Source organism: Cornus florida, unplaced genomic scaffold (assembly GCF_030987335.1).
Source record: "Cornus florida cultivar Cherokee Brave unplaced genomic scaffold, ASM3098733v1 CherokeeBrave_3.0.0_Hap2_Chr01, whole genome shotgun sequence".
NCBI lineage: Eukaryota > Viridiplantae > Streptophyta > Magnoliopsida > Cornales > Cornaceae > Cornus > Cornus florida.
In genome coordinates, this window is record NW_026775571.1 from 104,351,081 (window position 1) to 104,376,359 (window position 25,279).

Below are 25,279 nucleotides of genomic sequence, written 5' to 3' on the forward strand. Positions count from 1 at the left end.
ACGTTAAAAAAATAAAAATTAAAAAAATATTTTACTTAAAAAAGTATTATATATATATATATATATATATAATATTTTACTTTGAAACAAACCCCAAGAAATAATGTCGGCAACCATTTCAAATCATTATTTTTTCTTTATGCCAATGCTTCTTTAGATTTTTCTTATTACTTTGTTTTACTACTACGTGGCACCATTACAACTTCTTGCTAAGGAAAGAAATTGGTGGCGGTTAAATTTTTTACTTTCCCAAGAAGCAAACTAAGTATGGCCAGTGCTCTCTCCCTCAGAACCTCTCTCTTTCACACCCTCACTCTCACCACCAAACACTTCTCTGCCACTTCCTTTCCCACCAAAACCCTATCTTTTCCTCTCAAAGCTGCAAAGGTATATCTCTTCATTCCCTAAATTCTCCTAACAAGTTTAAATTTTGCATAGTCATTTACTACAACCCCAGAAATTCCAAAAATTCACTTGCCATTGTTGTGTTGATTTTGTTACTTTGTTTGTTTTTAAGATGGAGGGAAGTGAAATTACAGAGAAAGAGGAAGTGGGTGTCACTGAAAAGAAGAAAATATTTGTTGCTGGTGCCACTGGAAGCACTGGCAAGAGGATTGTTCAGCAGCTTTTGGCCAAGGGTTTCGCTGTCAAGGCCGGTGTCCGCGACATCGATAAGGCGAAAACAAGCTTTTCCATCAACAACCCAGATCTTCAATTTGTGAGTATTTATGGTCAATTGACATCTACAATTTGATTTCTCCTCAATTGGGTTTCAGTTTATTGTAATTTCTTCCAGTACCAGAAACACAATTACTATTAAATGTAGTGATTAGCCCTTGTACACTGATATTATCAAAAAACTTAGGTCTTTCCAAGAAAGTGGAAAAAAAAATTAAAAAATATCATTTTGAGGTAGTTAAATTTGTATCAAGTTAAAAAATTTTTGGAATTCCTGAAAGTTTATGTGGCCTGTGACCACTAACATTCTCTGACAATTGATGGAGGTTAGGAGCATTTCATGTGTGCATTTGAAACTTAATGGTGGCACTGTAGTTGGGATTTAACTGAGGCTATGCTCAATTCAAAGTCTGCACTGTATCTCTATGGACAATATGCTACATTCTTTCTACCAGATTACCTAGAAATATACTAGATTTAGGCCTTGTTTTTTCTTTTTTCTCTCTCCGCCAGTCTCGAAACATTGACTTAGGGTTCAGGGATTAATACCCAAGACCACTGGGACAAAGCTGGACCGGTATTTAGGCCTTGCTTTTTCAATTACGGTTATCTATTTTGTTGAATCTGAAGTTCATTTAGTCTATCCGCTATGTCTTTATAAGATTCGTTCCGTTGGAGTATTCCATCCATTTTTTAACACAATTTGAAACTGTGAATCATATAAAATTCATTTTCTGAAGCTCAGGATTTCTGCTTTCAACAATTTCCAGTTCTAATAATGATTGTTCGGTCTGGGTACTTGGATAGTATCCGGTGACTCTATGGACAGAAGACTTGGGTTCCACATTTGGTAGTAGGTGTTGGATTTTAATAAAATAATCTTCATGTAGAAATCAATAATATTTTAATTATTGGGTTTCGCTCCCCTTCTGAGCGTTTTCTTTATAAAATTTTACTTATCAAAAAAAATAAAATAATTCTTTAATAATTAAAGAGGATAATTTAGCCATCATACCTGATTAATGATTAAGTCATATAATACCTTTAGATTTTGGAGAAGATCCTTAGAGTCCTTTAGGAATTTCCTTAACCCTTTAGAGTTTCCTGCAAAAACATTAGAGTGCTCTCCCCCATTTCTGAGAGTTGTTGATGAGATGGGGCTGAATACGGTTATGAAAACCTTTTATATATATGACAACAACAGGGGAGAACGACTTCTCTACAAACAAACATACCTAAGTCTCCCTTCCCATCATGGAAACTTAGATACCAATGGCTTGGATTAAATCCCACCGAATAAGTTGGAAAACCATGATCCAACAGTATAAAAGTATACTGTCAATTAGACCACAAATTGACAAGTATAATCCCAACCCATCAAGTATCGATAATAAAATATTACATTCAAGAATCATACAAAAAATAAATAAATAAATAAAAATGTGACACCGTGGATTGCAACAATTTAGAAAAGTCGAGTGGCCACTCATTTTATTTTAGAAAACACAATTATCGAAATTGATGGATTGATACTTTAAACACTCTCCTCCATAGACTTCCTCAAAGTGTATCATGAATGTGTAGACAAGTAATATATTAGTCTAAACAGTTCTATGGTCAAAAAATTGATTCCATCTAGGATTCAAGCAAACCTTTAGGTTCTCTTTTCAAGATTGTATCTTTTGTCCCAGGTCTTGGTGACTTGGGAGGCATTTCTGAAGGCATCCAATCCCAAGAGGTGAGGAAGTCCAAATATTAACATACATGTTGGAGAAAGTTAACATATATATTCTATATTTTGAAAGGCTTCTAGGTTTCTGCGCAACCCCAATGCTGCTGACCATATGGAACCTGAACTTCTGTGATCCACCGATAAAGATGCTAAAAAATATGAGAATATATTGCAATCTCCAATTCAACTTGAGAAAGAGCATTGAGCGCATACTTTATTTGCAAAGTGCACTATCAAATTTCCATGCGTGCGGCAGTTTGTGTGATTATGGTTGCTTCAACTCATATTTTTTGAATAAAAATGAATCTAAAGAGACTCAATCCAATCTCTATTAGAACTTACATTTATGGTTATGAGTTGGGGGATGCGTCTATTTGCAGGTGAAAGCAGATGTAACTGAGGGTTCAACAAAGCTAGCTGAAGCCATTGGTGCTGATTCAGATGCTGTGATATGTGCCACAGGTTTTAGCCGTTCATGGGATTTGTTGGCTCCATGGAAGGTTAGTTATTAGTATTTGTTGTATTGGTTTCTTGCCTAATTTTGTTTTCATTAAATATTATCCTAATAGGACCTATTACTCTTTACTATTCAAATTTGAATATCTGCTAATCTTGGGGTTGTAGACATCCCTATCTTCCTTGCCCCTCGATGAACCCTATAAAAGAAGATTAAAGATAACAAACCAGAACATTTTGCTTGCATGGCCTATAATTAAGTAAATATTAAGAAACCAAAATCAATCTTCTCGAATTGGATTGGAATTTTCTAAAATCCGAATTAAACCCCAGATTCCTTAGGTTCCCCGGGAAGAGATACCCATCAGAATTCACTCACGAGTCGCGAACAATCCTTATTGTGAAACCTTAAACACTCCAGCCATTTAGAATAGAATCTACTCAAGAAACCTCGTAAGGAGTGTTGTAAATGAGTCATGTAGTGCTGATTGTTCATGCCATACCTTCTTCATGTGATCGTAATGGTTGGGTTACTTTCGGAGGAGACTCCCTCACGGGCTTAGTCCATCCCCGTCAACATAGCTAGAACTACACTCCTAGAATTATACACACTTGTGCTCCGTTTGATAGGAAAGAAAAAAATTGGATGGAAGGGATGGATGAGACATCCCTAGGGAAGAGATTGCGTCTTTCCTTTCTTTTGTTCGGTTGGATGGAAGAGAGAGTAGAAGCTCACAATTTATTATGTTAGTTATGAGAGAAGGAAATATAAAGTTTTAATTTATTTTTACCGTTATGTCCATTAATATCTATAATATTGTAATTCATAGAAGATAGTATTGTAATTTAAAACTTGTGTAATTTAGGATAGTATTTAATTTAAAACTTCTATAATAGTCCACTTTTCTCCCCCATCTTCTGCCCATTTTTGGACGGATGAAAATTTGTAAAGAATGAAGGATGACACATCCCTCTTATTTTCCTTTCTTTCCTTGTTTCATCTTTACCGAACAAAGGAAATTTGTTCCTTCCTTTCTTTTTTCTTTCCACACCTCTTCCTTCCTTCCTTCCTTCCTTCCTACCAAACAAAGCATTAGTTTTTTGTCTTTCTTAATTTTTCCTCTATATGTCTTTTATCCTCTCTTCCTTTCTTTTTTCCTTCTCTAATTTGTGGTTGCCAACATCATAGGCAAACATAAAGTGCCAACTAGCAAACATCAATGCATTACCCATTATGCACTGTCTAACTAGATTACATGAAGAAAATGAACGTTTTTACCACTTGTGTCATACACCATTTGAAGGGGAACACGTGGATCATAAGTATGCCATTGCGCCAACAGTCTGATGCAGATTAGTATTTCCTTCATGGCACCAACTTGATTGTGAAAAAAAAGAAAAAATAATAAATAAAAAAGGCAGAATTGTTATTCCTGCATTCAAAAATTTCATTCTTAGAACAATTGAGGGTGTGAAACCTCAAGGAATCGTCATTCCAGCCACCCAAAAGATCACTTTTGTCCAAATCTTCAAATGATCAAAATCCTTCATTTACACAACTTTGTCCCACATTGTTTCTGTAGAGCCAAGCCTCAAATCTCAACTACTAAGTACCCCATAGTTACCATTCAAGGCATCAATAATTCTCTCAAAATCATAACCCTTGCTTGGTACATAATCTAAACCTTTCTAACATGTGCTGTGGTGGAGACGGATGTTTTCAGCATTTACAATCTTCTATTATTGCAGGTTGATAATTTTGGCACGGTAAGCCTTGTTGAAGCATGCAGCAAACTTGGTGTAAATAGATTCATCCTCATTAGTTCCATTTTAGTCAATGGGGCTGCAATGGGGCAGTTCTTGAACCCGGCTTATATAATTCTCAATGTGTTTGGACTCGTTTTAATAGCAAAGCTTCAAGCAGAGCAATATATCAGGAGATCTGGCATAAACTATACAATCATTAGGCCTGGTGGGTTGAAAAATGATCCCCCGAAAGGAAATATAGTCATGGAGCCAGAGGTAATAATTTTCAACTGATACATTCCGTTTCATATATTACTAATACATTACAAGTTATTATTCATGTTCTATCTCTCTTTGTAGGATACTCTGTACGATGGATCCATATCTAGAGATCAGGTTGCCGAAGTTGCTGTTGAGGCATTGATTCATCCAGAATCGTCCTACAAAGTAGTCGAGATAGTTGCTCGTGATGAAGCTCCCAAGCGTTCATTTGAGGACTTATTTGGCTCCATTAAGCAACGGTGATTTTGTTTATGAAAGTGGAATTACAGGGTACACAGAATTTAGTTTTTTTGTTGCTTTTAAGCATAAGGCAATTTTGTCTGATATCCACATAATTTATTTAATTTTCCTCCATGAAATTCGAGAAGAAATATACTGAGATCTCCCCGTGCAAGAACCGTACACCCATTCATACTTTAGTGTGCAACAACTTTAATGGTGTTATGGTTTCCTAGGACATTTATATTATATGAAAAATATCACTTAAAAAAGTATAGTGGCTAATTAGGTTAGGTTCTGATAGCTTTTTCATGTTTTTTTTTTTTTTAATTTCTCCTTTTCCTTGTCATAAGAAATTACAAAGATAGGAGTCAAGATGCGTTGAGGAGCTTTACGTTCAATCTTCAGAAGCCTTGTTAAACACTTATTAAAGCCTGATTTTGTCATGAGCAATTGCAAAATTTTAGTTGTTAGATGATATGATTATCAAAGTTACACCCTCTCTAACATCGTAAGCTTTTAGAGTCGATGGTGGCTAGTAGGATATCATAACTAAAAGGTAGGTCTAGAGTGCTAGTATTTACTCTTGCAATTGTTACCCTAGAAGCTAAGAAAAATCACTCTTCCAAGTGTCTATCTCAGATACTTGTAGCTTTTTGCAGTGCTAATACTAGTTATTATGTTCAAGTTGTGTTATTTTCATTTTTGTTATACATATATTGACTAATATTGAATGAGAAATGAAATATTCAATAATCATGATTTCACATTACTCAAAGCTTAAAATTCAAGGAAAACACACTGCTTACAATAAAGAATCTGAAAACCCCATAAAAAGCTTCAGAAATAACTGAAAAAATAAAAATAAATAAAGAATCATATCTAGAAAAACCAAGCAATCAGAGAAACCATGGCGGCAACTGCAGCTGGAGCAGAGAGTGCCACTCCGGCACTATCCATTGCCGGTGCCGGTGCCGGTGCTTCAAGTGCAGCCTTGGCTCCAGATGTAGCAAAAGCCATAAGAACCATAATGTTGATGGTAAAAGACACGGCCAACCTAAGACCCTCCATTTCTAACTAGGCTATTGAGTGTGCCTAAGAAAACAAGAAAATTTTGGATGTTTTGAGGATTGTTGTTGAAGTGAGTTTTGAGTGTGTACTGAGGGATGGAAATAGTATGTGGTTTTATAGGTGGATTTGTGGAGTTAACAAACAATTTGCCAGCTATTACATGTTGCTTTAGCCACAAACAAAATCATTTTCTGGTGGTGGGTGGCCAAAATAATTTTTATTTCGCACTTACACTATTGCTTGTACCAGGCTGGACTAACTTTGCTATAGCACTTGGTGTTTAAATTAATGATTGGAAAACACCTATTTCCAGGCAAGTTTTTGTTAGTTCCATTGAAATTTGTCTTGTGGCATGTGAGAGTTCACATTATGTGTGTGTGTGTGTGTGTGTGTTTGTTTGTATACTTGCAATTGATGGTAATAATTGTGATGTTTTGTTATGTGAATCTGGATCGCTAGTGCAACGCACTACATCATAATGCAACATCATAAAACGAGTAAAGTAGTAGTTGTATAAGCGATTTAAAGACACATGATGAAAATTCAAATACATCATAATGTAACATTATAAAACGAGTAAAGTAGTTGTTGCATAAGTGATTGAAAGACACATGATGAAAATTCAAATACTGATGTTTATATTCTCCATTTTTTTATTCAAATGTTTTGTTTTTACCCTGCACTAGTGCACCACCGTATGATATTTTATATTTGCAACTGTTAGGTTAAGTGATGTAAATGTAATCTTAATTATTGCCCAAAGCTAGCTTTTTAACCAGTTGGGGCCATGTTAGATCATAACTTTTCAAATTTGAATTGATTAATGGACATAAATAATCCAGTTAAGTTAATTGCTTATTTTTTAAGTTAAGCCATTATCTTATTAGCATTCAATAAGTTCTTGCATCTTAAAGGTAAAAAAAAAAAATCACGTCTAACGAGTTCTTGAATTAAAAATAAAAAATAAAAATCACGTCTAACAAGTTGGGTACCCACCCGAGACTACTAAACTAAAATTATCCATTCTAATTAATATTGCCTAATTAAACTATGTTAATACCAAACCTAACAGCATGACAAAGATAAACTAAACTGATTATCCACTCTAATTAATATTGCCTAATTAACTATGTTAATACCAAACTTAACAACATGATAAAGACAAACTGAAATGTGTATGTGTGTGTAATGTGTATATATTATATTATATATGTATGTTTCTGTGTGTATGACTTTCCAAATTAATATGAGAGGGTGACCAATTAATCTTAACCAAACCATGATTCAGTAGAGTGCACTTTATATACCTAGCTACTTGCATAAGGTTGGAATATGTGTGTTGTCCTTAATTAGTAAAAATTCAATGTAATTACTCACTGAATTCACCATCTTCCTATAAAACTTGGTCTTAGAAACTGAAAATCAAAGAGGTTCAGGGACTAAATTAAAAACCACTGTATTGAAATTGTAAAATATAAGCATTCACGATATTTCAGTTCATAAACTTTTGGACTTGGTAAGCTTTGTAACTATCATTATCAACAAAGTTGTTACCGTGGCCATGAGGGAATAGGAATATCTTATTGGGCTTTACAAGCATGGAGCCTGTTTGGTTAAAGGCCCAGACCGTATCAGGCCAGTATCATCCTGATAATTTAAAGCAGGCCTCGTGGCCCGTTTTTTGGGTCAGGCTTGGACATATGTTAAACCATTCATTTTATTATCTTTCTTTCTTTATAACCATGGCAAGAAACTCCTTAAACCCTTCACTTTCTATTTTGAGAGTATTATTGAGTTATAGCATTTGATATTTGATGTTCAATTTCCACACAACCTTTTAAGTGCACAACATTATGCTGTCGAGTAAGCGAGTTCAACACAATTAAATCTAATTTTAAAATATTATTTCACCATATTCAACTAAATCTAGTTTCAACTCATTAGTTTAAATTTGAAATTAGATTTAATTGTGCTAAAAACTCTTTTTAATACCATTATTTCTATCAACATGTCATTACTTTCAGTTTGACGTAATATGTTAAAATACCATAATCACAAAATACGATAATCACGTAAAAAACACATAAAAACAATAGTTTATTTTTTTATTTTTATCTTTTATTCTTTTAAAAAATAAGAAGTCTGATTAGAGATAGCTTTTAATGCTTGCCTACTCACAATTGATTAAAAATTCATTCTCACTATCCCGTGACAAAAAATTCATTCTCACCATCAATGTGTGATGCTTTAGAGAAATAACAAGTGTTCATTTTAAATTTAAATTCTAAAAAGAGAAATTAATACCCTTTTTTTTTTTTTTTTTTTTAATTATATGTATTAAATTTAAAAATCTACACGTATTAATCAACCATTGTGGCACATCCGAAATGAGCATTAAAACTGTTCAAATAAGGTAATAATTTTGTCAGTATGTGTGCATTAGTTGGCAATATGAGCATCTATAAAGCTAGTCCCCATCCATTTATGGTTTCCACAATATTCTCTCTTCACCGCTACTGTATCATTTTATTCAATCAACTCAGTCGCCGCCTCACAAGGTTGATGAGTCACGCGTCAGATTTCCGGCGATTAAAGCCGGCGGCCGACCGGCTGAGAGAGATAGAAGTGATGATTATCTCGGCCCAAGACCTGAAGAACGTGAAGCACGTGACCAAGATGAGAGCTTACGCAGTGGTCTACATCGAGAAAGACCACGTGGCGAAGACCCACGTGGACGAGCACGGTGGCGTCAATCCCACGTGGAACGAGGTCGTGAAGGTGAAGTTCCAAGAGAGGTTGCCGGAAACCGACGTCTTGGCGGCGTTGAACGTGGACATATACGCGCACGGTCACGTGAGGGAGAAGCCGGTGGGGAGTGCTCGGGTGCTTCTCTGCGACGTGTTGAAAGGCGGCGACGCATCCGAGCCGGCTGATAATCCGATCCAGTGCTTGACGGTGCAGGTGTGGAGGCCATCAGGGAGGCCTCAAGGGTTGCTCAACTTGTGGGTCCCCCCGACGGGGAGGTTCTTGGTCCGACGGGAGTCGTCGTCTGTTGGTGTGACAGACACGGCGGAGCTGGTGGAGGAGGTGGTGGAGACGGCGGTGGATGGTGGGAGGGAGGTGGCAATATAGTGGACCTGTACTTGTTGCATGTTTGACATTTGGCTCAGCTCTTTTGTCTAGTTTGATGCAGTAGATTTTGTAACCATGTAATATGTTGGGTAGTTTTGGTCCAAAGGTCTTGTTACAAGAATTACTAAGTCTTGTTACAAGAATTACATTATATTGTGTAATTTCTAAGACACAAATTTTATGCTATCAAACATAAGCTTGTGAAAATCATTACATTGAGTTTGCAATTCTTTTTTAATTTGTCTTTTAAAAACTCAATTTTAACACAATTTGAACACTCAACCACTCATTTTATAAGAAAATGCAAAATTGTAACGCTCAACTTATCTTTCCTCATTTGGAAAGAGATTATATCAAATATGTTATAAAATTATGTCTAACAAGGCAAGGCATTCTATTTTAAGAGGTCAATGACAACCTTCATTAGAGAGTAAAATTTATGATGATTAATCCATACAAAGTAAATACTTCTCCTCAAGAAAAATATGATGAATCAATTCTTAGGTCCCTGAATTGCAATATTCTATAGTGTCTGTTTAGATGTCCTTTGGATTTGAATGCTAAGGTTCATAATTTACATTCCATTTTTACTTGACAACATTCATTATATTGAATGGTTCATTTTACAAAATTATTGACAGAGTTAAATTTAAAAGCACTCTACTTTTAAAATAAAATGACATCACTGTCCCTAACCCCTATTTTTGTTTATAATAAATAAATATATAGAGTGTTCTATAAAAAATAAAGCGTGAATATAATTTTAAATGTAAGACAATTACATAATTGTCAAAAATATAGCCAAAATCCAGTTCTCTGTGTTCACAACACATTTCAATTTAAAATTTTCTCATCTGTTCTGCAAATCTAACATAAAACCCAAATCTGTTCAAGCAGCATTAGAACATCACCAAGTCGAGGAGAATTTAATCAAGTGAACTTGGTTGTACACAATCAGTTTTAGTGTCCCAGGACAGGCTTCGCTATGCTTTTTTTTTTTGGCAGATTGGGCTCCACATGGACCACACACACTGTGAGAGTAAAGGTATCAGTTGGTCACATAATTCAAATGTGTAACCTGATTACCTGATCATATGAACTTCTATCAACAAAACCTCTATTTTGTACACAAGAAGAAAAATCAAAACAAGAAGGAAAACTACCAAAAAAAAGAATTTAATCAAGTGAACTCTATAACCATAATGCTGCCATTAGACGAGATCTAGATTGTCACATGCTTGAGCTAATAGTAACTCATGGTATTCTTACAAAGAGGCGGATCATTACCAGCCATCAGTCATGTCTGCTCTGTTTTGGATGCAGCTTTCAGTTTCTCCAGCTGCTTCTGAAGATATGCCTGCTTTAGTTTCTCTCGATGAGCTGCAGCCACCTTTTGCCTACGCAATTTGAGCTCAGACGCTTTTTCCCTTGCTTGGTTAGCTTCTTCATGGACTTCCCTGATGGAAACCACATGCAAAATAGTCAAACGGATGGGCCTCAGTAGCATAAGACCTCAGTGATAGTAAGATAAAGACGAGGGAATAGCTTTATATTAAAGCATGTAGAAAGCATCATGTAAAATAAATCCAAAGATTGAAAATAATTATGTAATTTTATGTGAGATATCGGATTCTTTGCTTCTGTTATTAGATATGTAGGAATTGTTATGCTACATTATCATTCACAATATTGTATTAACATCTTTGTAGGGTTTTGCTTCACAAATACACATAGACATGTCCAACTGTTCTACAAAATATTCTTAGTTGCTTTGCCCAGAATTATGAAGAGAGTTTTATCATATCAGCATTCCTGGTAAAAGCGGGGTATAATGTATGTATCATAGAATGGGGCGATCTAAGAGATTCTGGTGTTGAATCTGTGTTTCAGTACCTATCATAAATGAAGTTATTCTATCATCTCAAGAAGGGCATCCAAGCAGGAGGTGAAGAAGGGAGAACGGATGGTAGGGGCCATGGGTGAACCATTGAACTCAAGCCACCAAAGCAGCAGCCGTGCAGAAAGTAACGAAACAGGCCTCTCCAGCGACCATTTAGGTATGTGCAATTCTCAGCTCATGTTTCACCACTATTCAAGAGCACTAATTTAATAGTCACAGACTTTCTGAGGGAATTTTCTAATTTACCGAGGAGGAGGGGACATTTTCTTGGTTTGTTTGGTAGTCAAACATTCCTCAATGGAGTAAACAACATAGATTTCACTCCGAGAATGTTCCTTCTGTATTTGCTAAATATAAACCTGAAGATTAAGCTGTAGCAAGGTAGTAACCATGGCCTTGCTTAAAGCATTGACGACCTTCCATGTATCAAGCTGTATGTACAAGACCAAGGTCCAAGGCAAAGTTCTGCACTCGGCTCACAAGCTTAACCAATCAAAGAGTTGAGGTGTGGCTCCCAGCCGATTGACCTAAACTCAAAACTATCAAACACAAAACACCACTCGAAACTGCATGGGTTGCATCTTGCCAGCTATTAACATAAAATATTTACAAAATCAAGTAATCCAGCGATGTGATATCATACATTTAGTGTGAGGCCCCACTCCAGAATCAAGAATCAAATATTTGTGGGAGCCCATGCTCGTGAATTTTGGTGTGGTGCATTTGGAAGGAGCGGAAAAGATCTTTCAACAGGGATGAATCTTCCATTGGGACTTTGAAATTTCTTATCATTAGCTCTCTTTTTAGTTGGGTTATGGGGAGAAATTGTAAATCTATAGAGGAGATTGTTGATTTTTTGGGTTCCTTGGGTCCGTAGGATCCTTTCTTTGGCTTCAGCCTTCAGTCCCTGGGATACGTTCCTCTTTTGAACGCTTTCTAATATAATCTTATTTATCCCAAAAAAAAAAAAAAAAAATCTCTTTCCAATCAATCATTTTATCCTCAGATCTAATCCAATATCCTTTATGCTTAAAATCCCATAATATATAATTTCTTCTACCTTATTTCTGAAAGAACTTCAACCTTTCTCTGCTTTCTACATTAAAATGTAATTCAATCAAATTTCCCCAAATTTCCTTAAGATCTTGGATGACTTACATTACAAAATCCATAATACAAACATACACTTAAGCATAAGTTGTAAATTGTTATGATAGATGCTAGAATCAGTCCTAAGACCTAACAGTTACTGTTCACATCTGGTCTGGTCTGGTCTGGTCTGGTCTGGTCTTTCCAGTTAAAGGATGAATTTAGGTAAGCCGCTCCTAAACCAAGCATGAACAGCTCGGTTCTGATTTTATTTGCGAATAGCATTAATATAAAATAAATATATAATGCTCAAGAACAGATGATCAGTGGTAACCTTTTTTTTTTTTTTTTTTGCATTCAAGAGGGGAATGCATCCCAAGAAACTACACAAGATTTATGAGCGAAAGTTTGGTGTAATATAGTATTGCTTCCGACTTTGCCTATTTGAACTTCTGTTTTAATTTCACATAGCCAAAATTCTACGAGTATTAAAGTAAATATATGACATCCAACGCCAGTATACATGAGCCCCAGGCAATTAATCAAGTCAGGTTCCATCCGAAAAACAGTTTGAGCATGAGTCAAGTTAGATTCAAGCTGAACAAACTGCCACAGGGGAGAAGTTTCGCTAGGTTTTCAAAAATTTCAAGTCAAGTAACTGTCTGAAAGAATGAGATTCAACCACTATCATGCCCAAACTCCACTAACACACAACTTCTGTTTTTTTTGTGCTAACCCTACCAATAAAGATAAACTTGTCCTTAATGTTACTAACCCTATATTGTTATAATATATTACCAGTCAAGTGAAAATCAGTAAGATGAGATTTTGCATTATAACATCTGTATCTTTTATTATTCATAACCAAAAAATTTGCACATTTCCAATATTCTAGCCGTGTTTAAATTTATTTTCTTAAAAAAAAAATGAAAGGTATTATATATCTTTTCAAAAGGAATTCTAAAAAATATAACGGATGAGTGGTAGAATAATAAAAATGCAATATGGTGGCGGTAACGGTTAATGGGTTGCACAGCCTGTCCCATGCTTGGATGAATTGGTTCAAGAATGGAAGATCTTCATCTAATACAAAACCATGTAACCCCTACTCCCTCATCTTGGTTGAGGGCTTCTATAATCATCTACTGTATATACAGTTTAGAACTCTAGTCTAATGTTTCACTTAATCCCATTACTGCTCAGTAGAACATTTGCAACACACTATATGTAAACTAGGATATTAAGAAAGAATAGAAATTTACCTTACAAAACGCTTATGCTCATCCCTGTCCATCATGCCAGCTGTCTGGCCAAGCCCCACAGGTTTTGTTTTAAGCAATCCAGAAACATCATTGTCACCGTCTTCATTTGCTGGTGATTCTGTGGCAGAACTATCATGACTTTGTGGCTGCTGTGAGTCATCCCGTGTGAGGCTTTTCTGGAAAAAATCAACGCAATACTTCTCTTCGTCTTCCTCATCAGAAAGTTCTCCCCTTGCAAGCTTATCATATAACTCAGCCTTCCTCTCTAATGCTGCATAGCTGACAGATCCATCATTGACTGCTTTCAGCTCAAGCTTGTCCCTGGAATTAAACGGAATGAAAGTTTCATCTAAGTGAAAGTCAAATCAAAATCTAGAGCCACTTAAATTATCACTTACCATGCATGATAAAATAAAATAAAATAAAATTACCATAATGTCTATAAAAACGAAAACAAAAAAAAAAAGAAAAAAGAAAAAGAAAGAACAAATTTGGTAAAAAAAAAAAAAAAGGAGAAGATCCTGCTTAAAAAGTAAACCTCCCCCACCTTTTTCTCTCTCTCTAGTCTCAAACTATCCTGCTTGTTATCACTTATCAGAGAGACTGCTAAAATTTAGTCAATATATTCTTTGATCCTTTTAACAAATACCGGACTTCAATATACAGTTCATTTCATCCAGAGTCAGTTAAAGAAATAAAAGGGTTGCTGCAGCTTCTTTAATAATAAAATTCAAGTATGTGATTCATGGTTTGATCCTTTTAGCAATAAAGTTTCAAATTCGGTCAACTTTCTCATTAACAACACATACTATTTAATTATTTATTGTTTTTGTTGGCATTACCTTGTGATCATCAGTGTGTATATTCGTCAGATGTATATTTTACCAAAAGCATTAGACACATATCCCATACCCATGTCCAAGTATTTATGCAGGTATGTCACATTTTTTAAGAGTCCATGTAACATCTCTAATGGGATACTCTCTATGGATGATCTTTAAAGAGCTTGAGGACATAAATGGATTGAGAAAACATTATGAGAAGAGCCAAAAATTCTTTGCTGGTGTTATTATTGACCGTAAATGGAAGAATCTTGATTTTTAGGGTCTCCTGAAGGAAAATTCCCTTCAAGCATTTGAAAGTACCTTTGGATTCTACAAAGCTAACCTCTCATGGCTAGTGACCGTAAGAAGTGAACTGATCGAATTACAGCTTGCATCAAGGTTTGTACTGGCAAATATTTCATTTGTTTTCTTTTAAAAAAAATAAAAGCAGATCACTTGAAGGAGCTAAACGGGCCACACACACGCATTCTCGGGGTATATATCAAAATAACTGGTGTCTAATCTATCTATAAATAAGAAAGTATACATATTCTCTACAAAGTATGATAAGTCTCCAAGGACAAGTTAACCCACCTACCGTCTATCCAAATGGGGAAAAAAAAAATGCTCTTTATCTTAAAAGTAGATCCTTCGTGCTTTACTTATCAAAAAAAAAAAAAAAAATGTAGATCCTTTGTGCCAATCAAAAGATCTTTTATTCTTTTCCCTCCATATACACCGCTTCAAGCAAAGCAGTCATTGCTCAACCTTTCCTTCTTATTTTTCCAAGCTTACCAACCCTCCAACTAGATTATGCATCAGCCACCAAATCTGGGAACACCAAGTCTATCTAAAAAAAATTCAGTATGAAAGTCTAAACCTTGCTAAAGTCTCTTGGAAATATTTGTCTTTCGCCAGACATACTCAAGTAGCGTTTTTATTTTGCAAAAGAAGGTGATAACAGAGATTCACACTGTTGGTGATGGCCCTTTAGCATTATGGCACTGATTTGAAGAAATAAGGCTAAAAGTGGCAGGGGATACATTATGCATACCAGTGGAGGAAGGGGGTCTTGGTCAGCGCAGATTAGCCAATAGGAATGAAGCGGCTATGATGCGCAATTCATCATTTATTGCAAGAAGAAATCTATATGGATATATAGGATCTATGCAAGGAGAAAAAAAAAACTGGCATTTTCTGGTCTATATCAATCCCAGCAAATGTGAAGGGTTGTGGGACATGAAACTAAAACTTTGTGACAAAGCTAGGCCTTTTATAGAACATATCATCGCAAATAGAAGGCATACATCCTCTAGTATGACAATTGGCATCCTTCGGACCAGTCTAATATTATTTTGAAGAGGATTATATACAATGCAAGCTCCAAAGGGTTTGTAACTATTAGTAGAATTATTGTAAATAATCATTGGTTTTGGCCTCCAGAACAGTTTCATCTGAAGGAATCTAGTCAGGCTCTTGGTGATTATTTAAAGCCATGTGCTGACAGAGAGGATCAACTGGTATAGTTACCTTTATGTAATGGACAGTTACAGTGTAGGCTGTAATGTGAAAAGCATTGAGAGAGAACATGCCACAAGTTAACTTGACTTCCTTGTTATGGTATGGTAAAAATACCCCTACATGCTCTGTCTTTGTGACTTCCTTGTTATGGTATGGTAAAAATACCCCTACATACTTTGTCTTTGTGACGTCCCACATCGCCTTAGGGGGGAGAAGTTGCTGAGATTTATATGTGTGGACACCCTTTAACCATGTAGATGCGTTTTGAGAAAAACCGTGAGAACCGAGAGGAGAGTGTGCAAAGCGAACAATATCGACATTGTACGGGGGCGGGTCGTGACAGTCTTTCCATAAAGCATTGATCAACTAGTTTTGTTCAACTAATAACAACCAAGCTTTTTCCCAATTACTTGAGGTCGGCTAATCATATGTTTCCATTCCACTCTATTTAACGCCATAGCCTAAGCCAATCCAGATGCTATCATATCTTTCGTGACTAACTCCACACACGTCAACTTTGACCTTCCTCTTCCCCTAGTATTATTCTCAATATAGACCATGTCACTTTCCTAACTGGAGCACTTAATGGTCTTCTTTGCACATGTCCAAACCATCTTAACTGATTTTCTATCATGTTATCTCCAACTGGTGCTACTCCAACCATCTCCCGAATGTGATCATTTCTAATTCTATCTTTTCTAGTCTTCTCCAATTAGTTTTGCTCAACTAATATAAATATAAATTATAGATTTCACAACAAAAAGATCTCTTTCAAGCATTGATCAAATAGCATTTCCCAATTAATCATAAGCCAAACTAACCATGCAATCGGTGCCATAGTAGAACTCATACACAAACAAATGAGCATCCATAACTTTCCCCCTTTCAGTTCACCCAGTTAATCTTTCCTAATTATAAAAATTACCAAACAACAAACACTATCAAATTCAACCCTTCACATCAATATCTAAATTATCAGTTACAATCCGCCTAAAAATTCGCATTTCCTCCATTTTCACGTTTCAAATTTTCAATTATGCACAAAGTAACTACTCCTATATGAAATTCAACAACAAAAAGAAAAAATGAAAACCTAAATGATCCAAAATTGAATTGAAATCAAACAATTGACAACTGAAAGAATAGAAGTGAAAAATAGGGTGCCAAGCTCATACACAAATGAAAGTCTATAACTTTACCCCTTTCAGTTTACCCAGTTAATTTTTCCTAATTATAAAAAATAGCAACAACAAATATCACCAAATCCAACCCTTCAAGCCAGTGTCTAAATTATTAGTATGCGTGCTAATTCACCTAATAATTTGCCTTTTTCTCCATTTTCAAGTTTCAATTTTCTATACAAAGTAAGTATATGAACTTCAATAACAGATAAAAAAAATAAAAATAAAAAAAAGAAACCTAAACGACCCAAATTTGAATTGAAATCAAAGGATTGATAATTGAAAGAACAGAAAAAGAAATTTAGGGCGTACGTACTTGAGAGCGCGAGCCTCAACGCCGGAGTTCTTGAGAGATAAGGGATCGTGAGGTGTGATCTTCTTCTTGGCCCGTTGATATTCGAGGTGGTCAGGGTGGGCGGAGACGTCTTTGGTCCTCTTGGACTCCTCTTGGGATCTGTAGAGTTGGGCCTTCAGTTCGAGGATGGAGGAAGGTCCGACGCCGGCGATGGCACGGTGCTTCTTCGGCATGATTGTAGATTCCGTCAGCCATCCCAGTGACTCCACAATCACCCTCTTCTTCTTCCCCACCTCTTCCCCCATTCTCTCTCTCTCTCTCCCCCTCTCTCTCTCTATATATATACCAGTATATATGCTTATTGCTGTTCTGGTGTTGCAGCTTCGAAGAGAAATTGATGGATTGATCGATTGAATAATGAATACTCTGTTGTTCCCTCTCCTCTCTACCAAATCGTCACGTTGTTTTCATACTCTCTCTCTGTCGTTAAATAATATAAGGGTAAAACATTTTTTTATTTTTTTAACTTGAATGGTAAAATATTTTATATATTTTTTTTTGGTGTTTGGCTGTAAAAAAATTATAAAGTAAAATATTTTATTAAAATTTAATAAAAACAAGTTATTAATTTTTTGCAAATTATTTTACATGTATTACTTGATAGACTTGATCTTAACTTTTATCTTTAAACTTTTTGCCACTAAAAGATAAAATATATATATATATTTTACCTTTAAAAAATTATATTTTAAGCTGAATTAAACATACTATCGTATATTCCACAGTAAATATTATTTATTTATGGAAAATGTTTTACGTTCGAAATATAATTTTCAAATAAAAATCTGATTAAATTTTTTAAAATAATATATAATTTCTAAATGCAAACTAAGTATACATAAACATGTAGACAACAAGAGTACTATTAACATACTTGTACTTGTATGCATATTGAAAAATCATTATTATTATTATTATTTTTATCTTTGCACAAATGTGTCTCGAAAGCATTTGCAGTGTTTGATCTAATTTCTAAAATTAGTTCTTAAGGATTCACAAAACAAAATTATTTTTAAGGAATTATAAAAGGTAGTTATTTAAGAACATTTAACTAAATTTTCAAAAACTATTTGCCAAACAAAAAACATTTAAACATTTTGTATAATTTTCAAATTTTTATTTTTCAGAAAATAAAAACTAACCAAATAATTTAAACTTTGTTCAAAAGCATTCTATTGTCAAAATTTATATGGCCAAAAGCATTTATTTATCGTCAGCAAACAAGGCTAAAACTAAGGTTCCACTTCAGAAGTTGTCCTTAAAAATTCAATACCAAACAAGAAAATAGTGTCGGTGTATTGCTAAATACAACCATTAGTATAATTGGTATCATCTCTTATTCTCAAAAAAAGAGGTGAAATTCAAACTCAAAGTGTCATTCTCAAAAAAAGAGATTGAATTCAAACTCAAAGTTTGCGCGTCTGCTTTAGCTTTGAAAAGAAAAGGTAAAGTAAATGAAGTTGTAGTCGTTACTGGCTAACCTCTTATCAATCTAGTTATTTTAAAATCTAAACGTTTTTCCTAGTAAAGGTTTATATAGAAATTTAAATACTATTTTACCAACAGGCCAGTAGCCTAACAATATCAAACCCTTACTTCTCAAAAAAAGGTTAGAGGTTCGAACCTCAATGAAAGCATGTGTGTGTGAGAATCAATTAGAAAAAAAAAAAATACTATTTTAGATAATGGTCTTAATTTATATTCAGGGAGATACTCTAAGCATGGTATATACAAAAAATTTCAATAATCCCTTCTTCTTCTTTTTTCCTTTCTGATTTGATCAATGAAAAATTCAAAATGTTATCTTATAAACTGTCACCATATTGAACTTATTTAAAGCTTAATACTGATGATAGTGATCGCTTCTCAACTCTAAAGCATCACATGAGCAAATAACTGGACAACATTTCAAGGGACTTGACGGGAAGACAGTTTCCACTCAAAAGTCCACAGAGAACACCATTTCTTTACATCATACTTATAGAGAATGAGATCATTGTAGAACTTTTATGCAAACTGTGAATATAATTAAATAAAACAATACATAAGTCTTAACCATAGCATTGTATTTGTATTATCATTGAACAACAGAAAATCAACCCTTCACACATGATTACTAATCAATCAGTATCATGGTTCGCAGTCGCAGTGTAACAGACTCGGGCGAATATGGATGTAAATCGGCAGATTTATGGAGGTGTGTAACAGTATCGGACCCTTGAAAAAGAGTTACGAACCGGCCAATATGTCGCGTATTGGCCGACACAGGCGACTATGATCAATATGCCTCAACCATATTTCTAATTCACTGCTTCATTTAACTACCAATAATGAACTAAAAACAAGTAAGCCATGAAACAACTATGAGTTTCAGTTGAGAATAAAAAGACTACGGTAAGAGAAGATTCAAAAGTAAGAGAATAAGAAGAAAGGGAGGAAATCATTTTCAAGCATCGCCACCATGAGGCACAGATACTCTGAAAGAAGAACAGCAGGCCAAAGGTTCAACTATTTTTGTGCACTCTGAAAATCAGCTATGATATAGACAATACTATGAAAATCAGCAATGATATAGACAATAAAGTGATTTGAAGATCAAGGGGAAACAAATTCTTCACAAGAAGATACTTCATGGATTATCATATTACAGTGCCTTTGGTGGTTTGGTGGCCAATCAGGATATCCTCGTTCCTTGATTTTTGCTCAACCAGTTGACTAAGATACAGACAAGACAGTAATTCATTTGTCAAACGGCAAAACATATAATATCAAAAGTTCTACTGGACCAACTTTCAAAGTTTCAACTTCATGAATCCATGTTTATTACTAGAAAAATTAAGATACAAAGACACCTCTGACACAAACTTTTAGAAAGATCAGTGGCGCTTCTTCCCCGTTGCTACTTCCCAACCCTGTAAAATGTGGTTAATGATTTCCTCTACACCAAGCCCATGCTTCACCTGCATTTGTATAATTTCCACGTGCCATTAACAGGGAAAACTTTGAATTCTCAAGAGTAAATGGTAATTAATTAATAGAATGCTGTGCTTGAGTTGTCCTAAATTGGCCCACCCCAAGAATTGACAATGAGGACGATAACTTTCTGAACAACGGGGATGGCTCCATAGTTTGCAGTCGGCTGTTACAAAAAGGCTAGTTTATTCCTGTTCTCTATCATTTGGCTTTGGTCGGGAGGTGAAATAAGTTTTAGACATGGTAACAGTAGAGTGCAGTAAGATCAGTTATTTCATAGAAGGAATGCTTGCACTCTCCAACATCCCAATTCCCAAATAATCCGTATTTGTGATATATCCACGTATGTTCTTTCTAGCCCTTCTCCAGTGTTGTTTTTTTTTTTTACCTCAATACTGCTTGTCTTTCTTTTCAAATGGCCTTTTTCACCGAGTCTATTATGATGGCTAATGCAAATTACATCAGTTCGTACTTTGCTAGTTGAAGTACCGGAGAACTTTGTAAGAGTTTGAAAGACATAATCCATCGGTGACATGCACAGAATATAAATGGGACACCTCAATAATTTTGAGTTTGAACCACAAGGGAACTCAATGTAGTCTAAAAGGTCTAGCCCAATGTACGAGACTCCTGCCATTGCGGTGTAGGGTTAAATTGGTTGTTATCGTAGTTGTGGATAGTATATTTACAATGAACATTATATGCCATGTATATTCATATTCAACTTTTACTTGATTATGACATGGACGATTAATTTTTAAAATATTACAGTGATGGGTGTTTCATATATATCCAACAGCACGCATTTTCATATCTCCCACCAAATATACACTTGATTTGAAATATTTTTTACTTTAAATCATGTACTGAAGTCTTCAATAACACTTCCCTAAATTTCAGTCAATTTTTTCATGATTTCCATTAGGATCCCTCATTTTTTCAAAAAATATTGTCATACAGATATGTGGTTTCTTTTTTTCATTGGCAAGAAACTCACACACCCACTTTGCTCCTTCGGAGATTTGAACCCTCGCCATCCACTTTGGGAGGTAGAGGAGATAGCACTGAGCCATAAGGCTCTTGGTGATATATGGTTTCTTTGCATCCATCGTATCACTATTTCTGTGCATCTAATATGTTTTTTCAATCAATATTTTACTCTGTGGTTTTAGGCTAGGATATAAGGGCATGTCAACCGTGTCTTAAGAAATGTTTTATATTAAGTTCCTTAAAAGATGGATTCTCACAAATGATTAAAAGGTACACATATCTCACAGAAAAGGACATTGCCAAATTATGTAGAGTTCGATGTATTATGTGTAATCCATCTTATAATGTTCATCTGTTTTTCACTAGACTCCTATAAATCAATTTCCTAAAGCAAACTAATGCACTTCAGTAGTTATGCAACTTCCTTCCTAGAATAATGGGGGGAAATGAAAAAAAACCAGATATTTGTTGTTCAAATAAAAAAAGCTCCCCTAGAACATTAACGCAGTACAATAAGTATGTAGCTTTCAACAGTAAAAACAAAAACAAAAACAAAAACAAAAAATAATAAGAAAAAAGAAAAGGAGAAGAAGAAGAAGAAGAAGAAGAAGAAAGAGAGATATTTATCATGCTTATATCAAACAAATGATATAGAAACTGAGAAAGGAAGAACAAGAACAAAACAGTCAACAAACCTGAGCAAAGACAAATGGGCCCCCATCCCGCATCCGAAGTGCATCACGTTCCATGACTGCCAAATCAGCTCCCACAGCAAGCGCAAGGTCAGTCTTGTTTATGACCTATATTTAAGCACAAGCTCAGTTATCTTAGCCCCTTTGACAGTTTATTTACAGTGACTAACAATTGATAAATGTCCTGGGTGCTCAAAACCCTGAAAAGCAGAGGGTTTTAGATCAAAACATACAAGGAGGTCAGCTTGTGTAATGCCTGGGCCTCCCTTTCGAGGGATTTTATCACCACCAGACACATCGATTATATATATGATATAGTCAGCAAGTTCCCTGCTGAAATTGGCAGCTAAATTGTCTGCACCCACAAAAATCAAACACGTTTAATCCCATTATTTATAAAAGTCAAATAAAATCCCATCATATAGCCAACTATTTCATGAAGCAACATTATTATGAGCAGTTCAATAATTCCTGATCTATTGATAAATGCAATAAAATAAACTAAAAATAACCAAAGAGTTCTTATAATAAATGCAGTTGATAACTGCCAAACCTTTTTGTCATCACACGGTTCTGATTCATCATTATTTCTTAATTATCAATTTTCATATGGTCATTTACAAAAACCAAATTAGATGACTATTACATATCAGTTTGAATACACTCATCTAAGCATTTTTAAATGATATGTAAAGTAGGCATGGATATCCACTTCCCAATTACCTCCCCCGGATTCACAGAGGAGTATGTCTGCTTTGTACAAGTTAGAGAGCTCCTCAAGAGGGCCAAGATTAATGCTAATGTCTTCACGAATGGCAGCATGTGGGCAGCCTCCTGTTTCCACAGCACGTATTCTCTCCTCAGGAAGTGCTCCATGCTTCACCAAGAACTCACCATCCTCTTTCGTGAAAATATCGTTTGTCACCTACAATAACATGATTTATTATTCAATTACATTGACATGCAAATTAAACAGGATGAGATATTGGAATGTGTTCTTGTATCGAGATCAGCCAAGCCAAAAGTCTTAACAAATAAACTTGAGTATTTAGAGATTCTTAGTCCGTAAACAAATTAGGCAATTATATTTTAAGGTAACAACCATTTTTCAAATGAAAACTCTATAAATAAATTTCTTGAACAATGTCTTTAGAATGCATGAGCTCAGCTGATCATAGCAAGATTAGTGCCCAAGAGAACTAGGTGTCATAGAATGGAGTTATAGGTAATTGCCATCCCCCGATAAGCTCATCAATGAGCTTTAGGGGTACAGGAATCTTGTTTTGTGATTCCCCTCTATCAAAGAAAAGAGTGGTGAGGAGCTGGACCAGCTGGTACTATAGTTCAGTTTTAAAATCAAACAGTTATGGCCAATATCAACACTAACCAAGAAGTTACTTGCAATATTAAAACTTTTAGTCAAATGAATGTCAAAATCCACAAATTTACAGTCAATTGCAATCAGATAAGGATTCTAACATTTCAAAAATCATTTCCTCAGGAAGGGTGCAATCACATGATTCATGAACAAAAGGAATCTTAGAGATACTTAGTAGATTGTACATACCGCCGCAAGACTGTATTTATCCCGCAAGAATTTACACAAAGCCAACATTAAAGCAGTTTTCCTGTGAAGTGTAAAACCAGATTTCGATTAGCAAAAGTCAATTCAAACAAGCAATGACATTATGAAGTGAAATAAAGAGGGATCCTTGTGACGAAGAGATAACAAGAGTAACAATAATCTCTATAGTTCTCCTATAATTTTGGTAATAGTTTGACAAAACAACAAATGAGATTATCCTAATATGCTAAAAATCATAAGAACTTAGAAAACAAAAGCTAGAAATCGTAACAAATTTTGTGAATTCAGAGGTTAAAAAATAAATAAATAAAAGGGATAAAACAAAAAGAATAAAGAAAAAGAAATCATCCAAGATAACTCACAAATAAAGATATCAAAAGACATATTGGAAAAAGTATTAATTGACACAAGGTGACCACTAACCCCATACTGAATGCATTTGTGCAACAATAACTAAGCCTTTTTCCAACTACTTGGGTCGGCTACATAATTCCTATGTTTCCATTCCACTTTATTTAAGGTCAGATCGTTGCTTCAAAAAAGGGGCTTTGCCTGACAAAGACCACTCAGTCAAAGATGAAAGTAAAGGCTGGAGGATAGCCATAACCTTAGTCAATCCACATGTTATCATATCCTTACTAACTCTACTCCACTTTAACTTTGATCTTCCTCTTACCCTCAACGTGAAGTATTTCACTTTTCCTAACTAGCACACTTGGTCTTGTTAAGTTTAATAATAAAAAAATTCATTGATGAATCTTAGGTTAAAGACATGAAATGCTCATAGTAAATGAGCCAAATGTAATAAATCACATCAAATTCGAGCTGCCCAATAAACCATATGTGTAGATTTATATAATAGCATAGTCCTATTATTGATATATTGTATTTAAAATATGAAAGCCAAATGATAGGAAAATAGGAAATACCCAGTACCAACAGGGCCACCAATTCCAACAGTGAAAGCTCTTTCATTGAAATCTCTGGTGACAAGAGGGGGTGCTCTTCTGCTGAAGTAACCAGGTGAGTATATGGGTTCATGTGAATGTGGTGCCAGTCCATCATGGCTATGGTACACCTTCCCATCTGGGCCCACCCACGATGTTTTTGTGGCGTCCCTATTAGAGTTCCTGTTTCAGGTGAACAAATATATTGAGGATTGTAGATGAAAAAGAATATGTATTTGAAATGGAAAGACTAAAGAGAGAATACTCATGGGTATGATGGTGATGATGATCGTGATCGTGATCGTGATCGTGATCATCTTGAGACGCCATCGACTCTAGTCTGCAAGGTTACTTACTATACTGTGAGGTAGAGACTAGAGACTAGAGAGAGAGAGAGAGAGAGAGAGAGAGAGGATTTGGTAATATAGCGATGTAAATTTGTTTTACGAAAATGCCCTTTAAGATAGATTTTTAATTTTCTTTTTCTTTTTCTTTTTCTTTTTCTTCTTTCTAATCATAGATCCATAATGCATTGTTTTGTGCAATGTTTTGGAGTTTTCTGAATTGGAACTTCAGTGGAAGGGATAGGGTTCCAAATGGGCCAGACTCATTATGTTCATCTATTCTCCACAGTGCATTCTTCT

The 25,279-nt window shown here is 35.1% G+C and overlaps 3 protein-coding genes across 5 annotated transcripts; 1 reads left to right on the forward strand and 2 right to left on the reverse strand.

Annotated features, from left to right (window-relative positions):
• Positions 1 to 231: 231 nt before the first annotated feature.
• Positions 232 to 5,275, forward strand: LOC132311281 (uncharacterized protein At2g34460, chloroplastic). The gene is made up of 5 exons (XM_059809127.1): positions 232 to 387; positions 518 to 718; positions 2,791 to 2,910; positions 4,616 to 4,888; positions 4,973 to 5,275. Exons 1-5 carry the CDS (start codon positions 268 to 270, stop codon positions 5,135 to 5,137), a joined length of 879 nt encoding a protein of 292 aa, XP_059665110.1. The 5' UTR covers positions 232 to 267; the 3' UTR covers positions 5,138 to 5,275.
• A 4,839-nt stretch (positions 5,276 to 10,114) lies between these two features.
• On the reverse strand, positions 10,115 to 17,851 carry LOC132311288 (uncharacterized protein At4g18257-like). 3 transcript variants are annotated; one of them, XM_059809156.1, is made up of 4 exons: positions 17,410 to 17,851; positions 13,568 to 13,888; positions 10,604 to 10,773; positions 10,115 to 10,347 (listed from the first exon to the last, which is right to left on the reverse strand). In XM_059809156.1, exons 1-3 carry the CDS (start codon positions 17,691 to 17,693, stop codon positions 10,614 to 10,616), a joined length of 765 nt encoding a protein of 254 aa, XP_059665139.1. In that variant the 5' UTR covers positions 17,694 to 17,851; the 3' UTR covers positions 10,115 to 10,347; positions 10,604 to 10,613. The 3 variants fall into 3 exon arrangements, with proteins under 3 accessions (XP_059665139.1, XP_059665129.1, XP_059665120.1); XM_059809146.1 differs by having other exon boundaries at positions 10,115 to 10,402; XM_059809137.1 differs by having other exon boundaries at positions 10,115 to 10,773.
• A 2,169-nt stretch (positions 17,852 to 20,020) lies between these two features.
• On the reverse strand, positions 20,021 to 25,046 carry LOC132311299 (urease accessory protein G). Its single transcript, XM_059809170.1, has 7 exons — positions 24,901 to 25,046; positions 24,618 to 24,818; positions 23,671 to 23,731; positions 22,827 to 23,028; positions 22,337 to 22,458; positions 22,107 to 22,211; positions 20,021 to 20,408 (listed from the first exon to the last, which is right to left on the reverse strand). Exons 1-7 carry the CDS (start codon positions 24,963 to 24,965, stop codon positions 20,325 to 20,327), a joined length of 840 nt encoding a protein of 279 aa, XP_059665153.1. The 5' UTR covers positions 24,966 to 25,046; the 3' UTR covers positions 20,021 to 20,324.
• Positions 25,047 to 25,279: the final 233 nt, after the last annotated feature.

Coding starts and splice junctions, on each gene's coding strand:
- LOC132311281 (XM_059809127.1), top strand. CDS start 268: ATGGCCAGTGCTCTCTCCCTCAGAACCTCTCTCTTTCACACCCTCACT. Junction 388..517: donor TTCCTCTCAAAGCTGCAAAG/GTATATCTCTTC, acceptor TTTGTTTTTAAG/ATGGAGGGAAGTGAAATTAC. Junction 2,911..4,615: donor ATTTGTTGGCTCCATGGAAG/GTTAGTTATTAG, acceptor CTATTATTGCAG/GTTGATAATTTTGGCACGGT.
- LOC132311288 (XM_059809156.1), bottom strand. CDS start 17,693: ATGGGGGAAGAGGTGGGGAAGAAGAAGAGGGTGATTGTGGAGTCACTG. Junction 13,889..17,409: donor GTTGAGGCTCGCGCTCTCAA/GTACGTACGCCC, acceptor GTTTAATTCCAG/GGACAAGCTTGAGCTGAAAG. Junction 10,774..13,567: donor GAGCATAAGCGTTTTGTAAG/GTAAATTTCTAT, acceptor GGTTTCCATCAG/GGAAGTCCATGAAGAAGCTA.
- LOC132311299 (XM_059809170.1), bottom strand. CDS start 24,965: ATGGCGTCTCAAGATGATCACGATCACGATCACGATCACGATCATCAT. Junction 22,459..22,826: donor CCTCTGTGAATCCGGGGGAG/GTAATTGGGAAG, acceptor TTGTGGGTGCAG/ACAATTTAGCTGCCAATTTC. Junction 20,409..22,106: donor GCCCATTTGTCTTTGCTCAG/GTTTGTTGACTG, acceptor ATACAAATGCAG/GTGAAGCATGGGCTTGGTGT.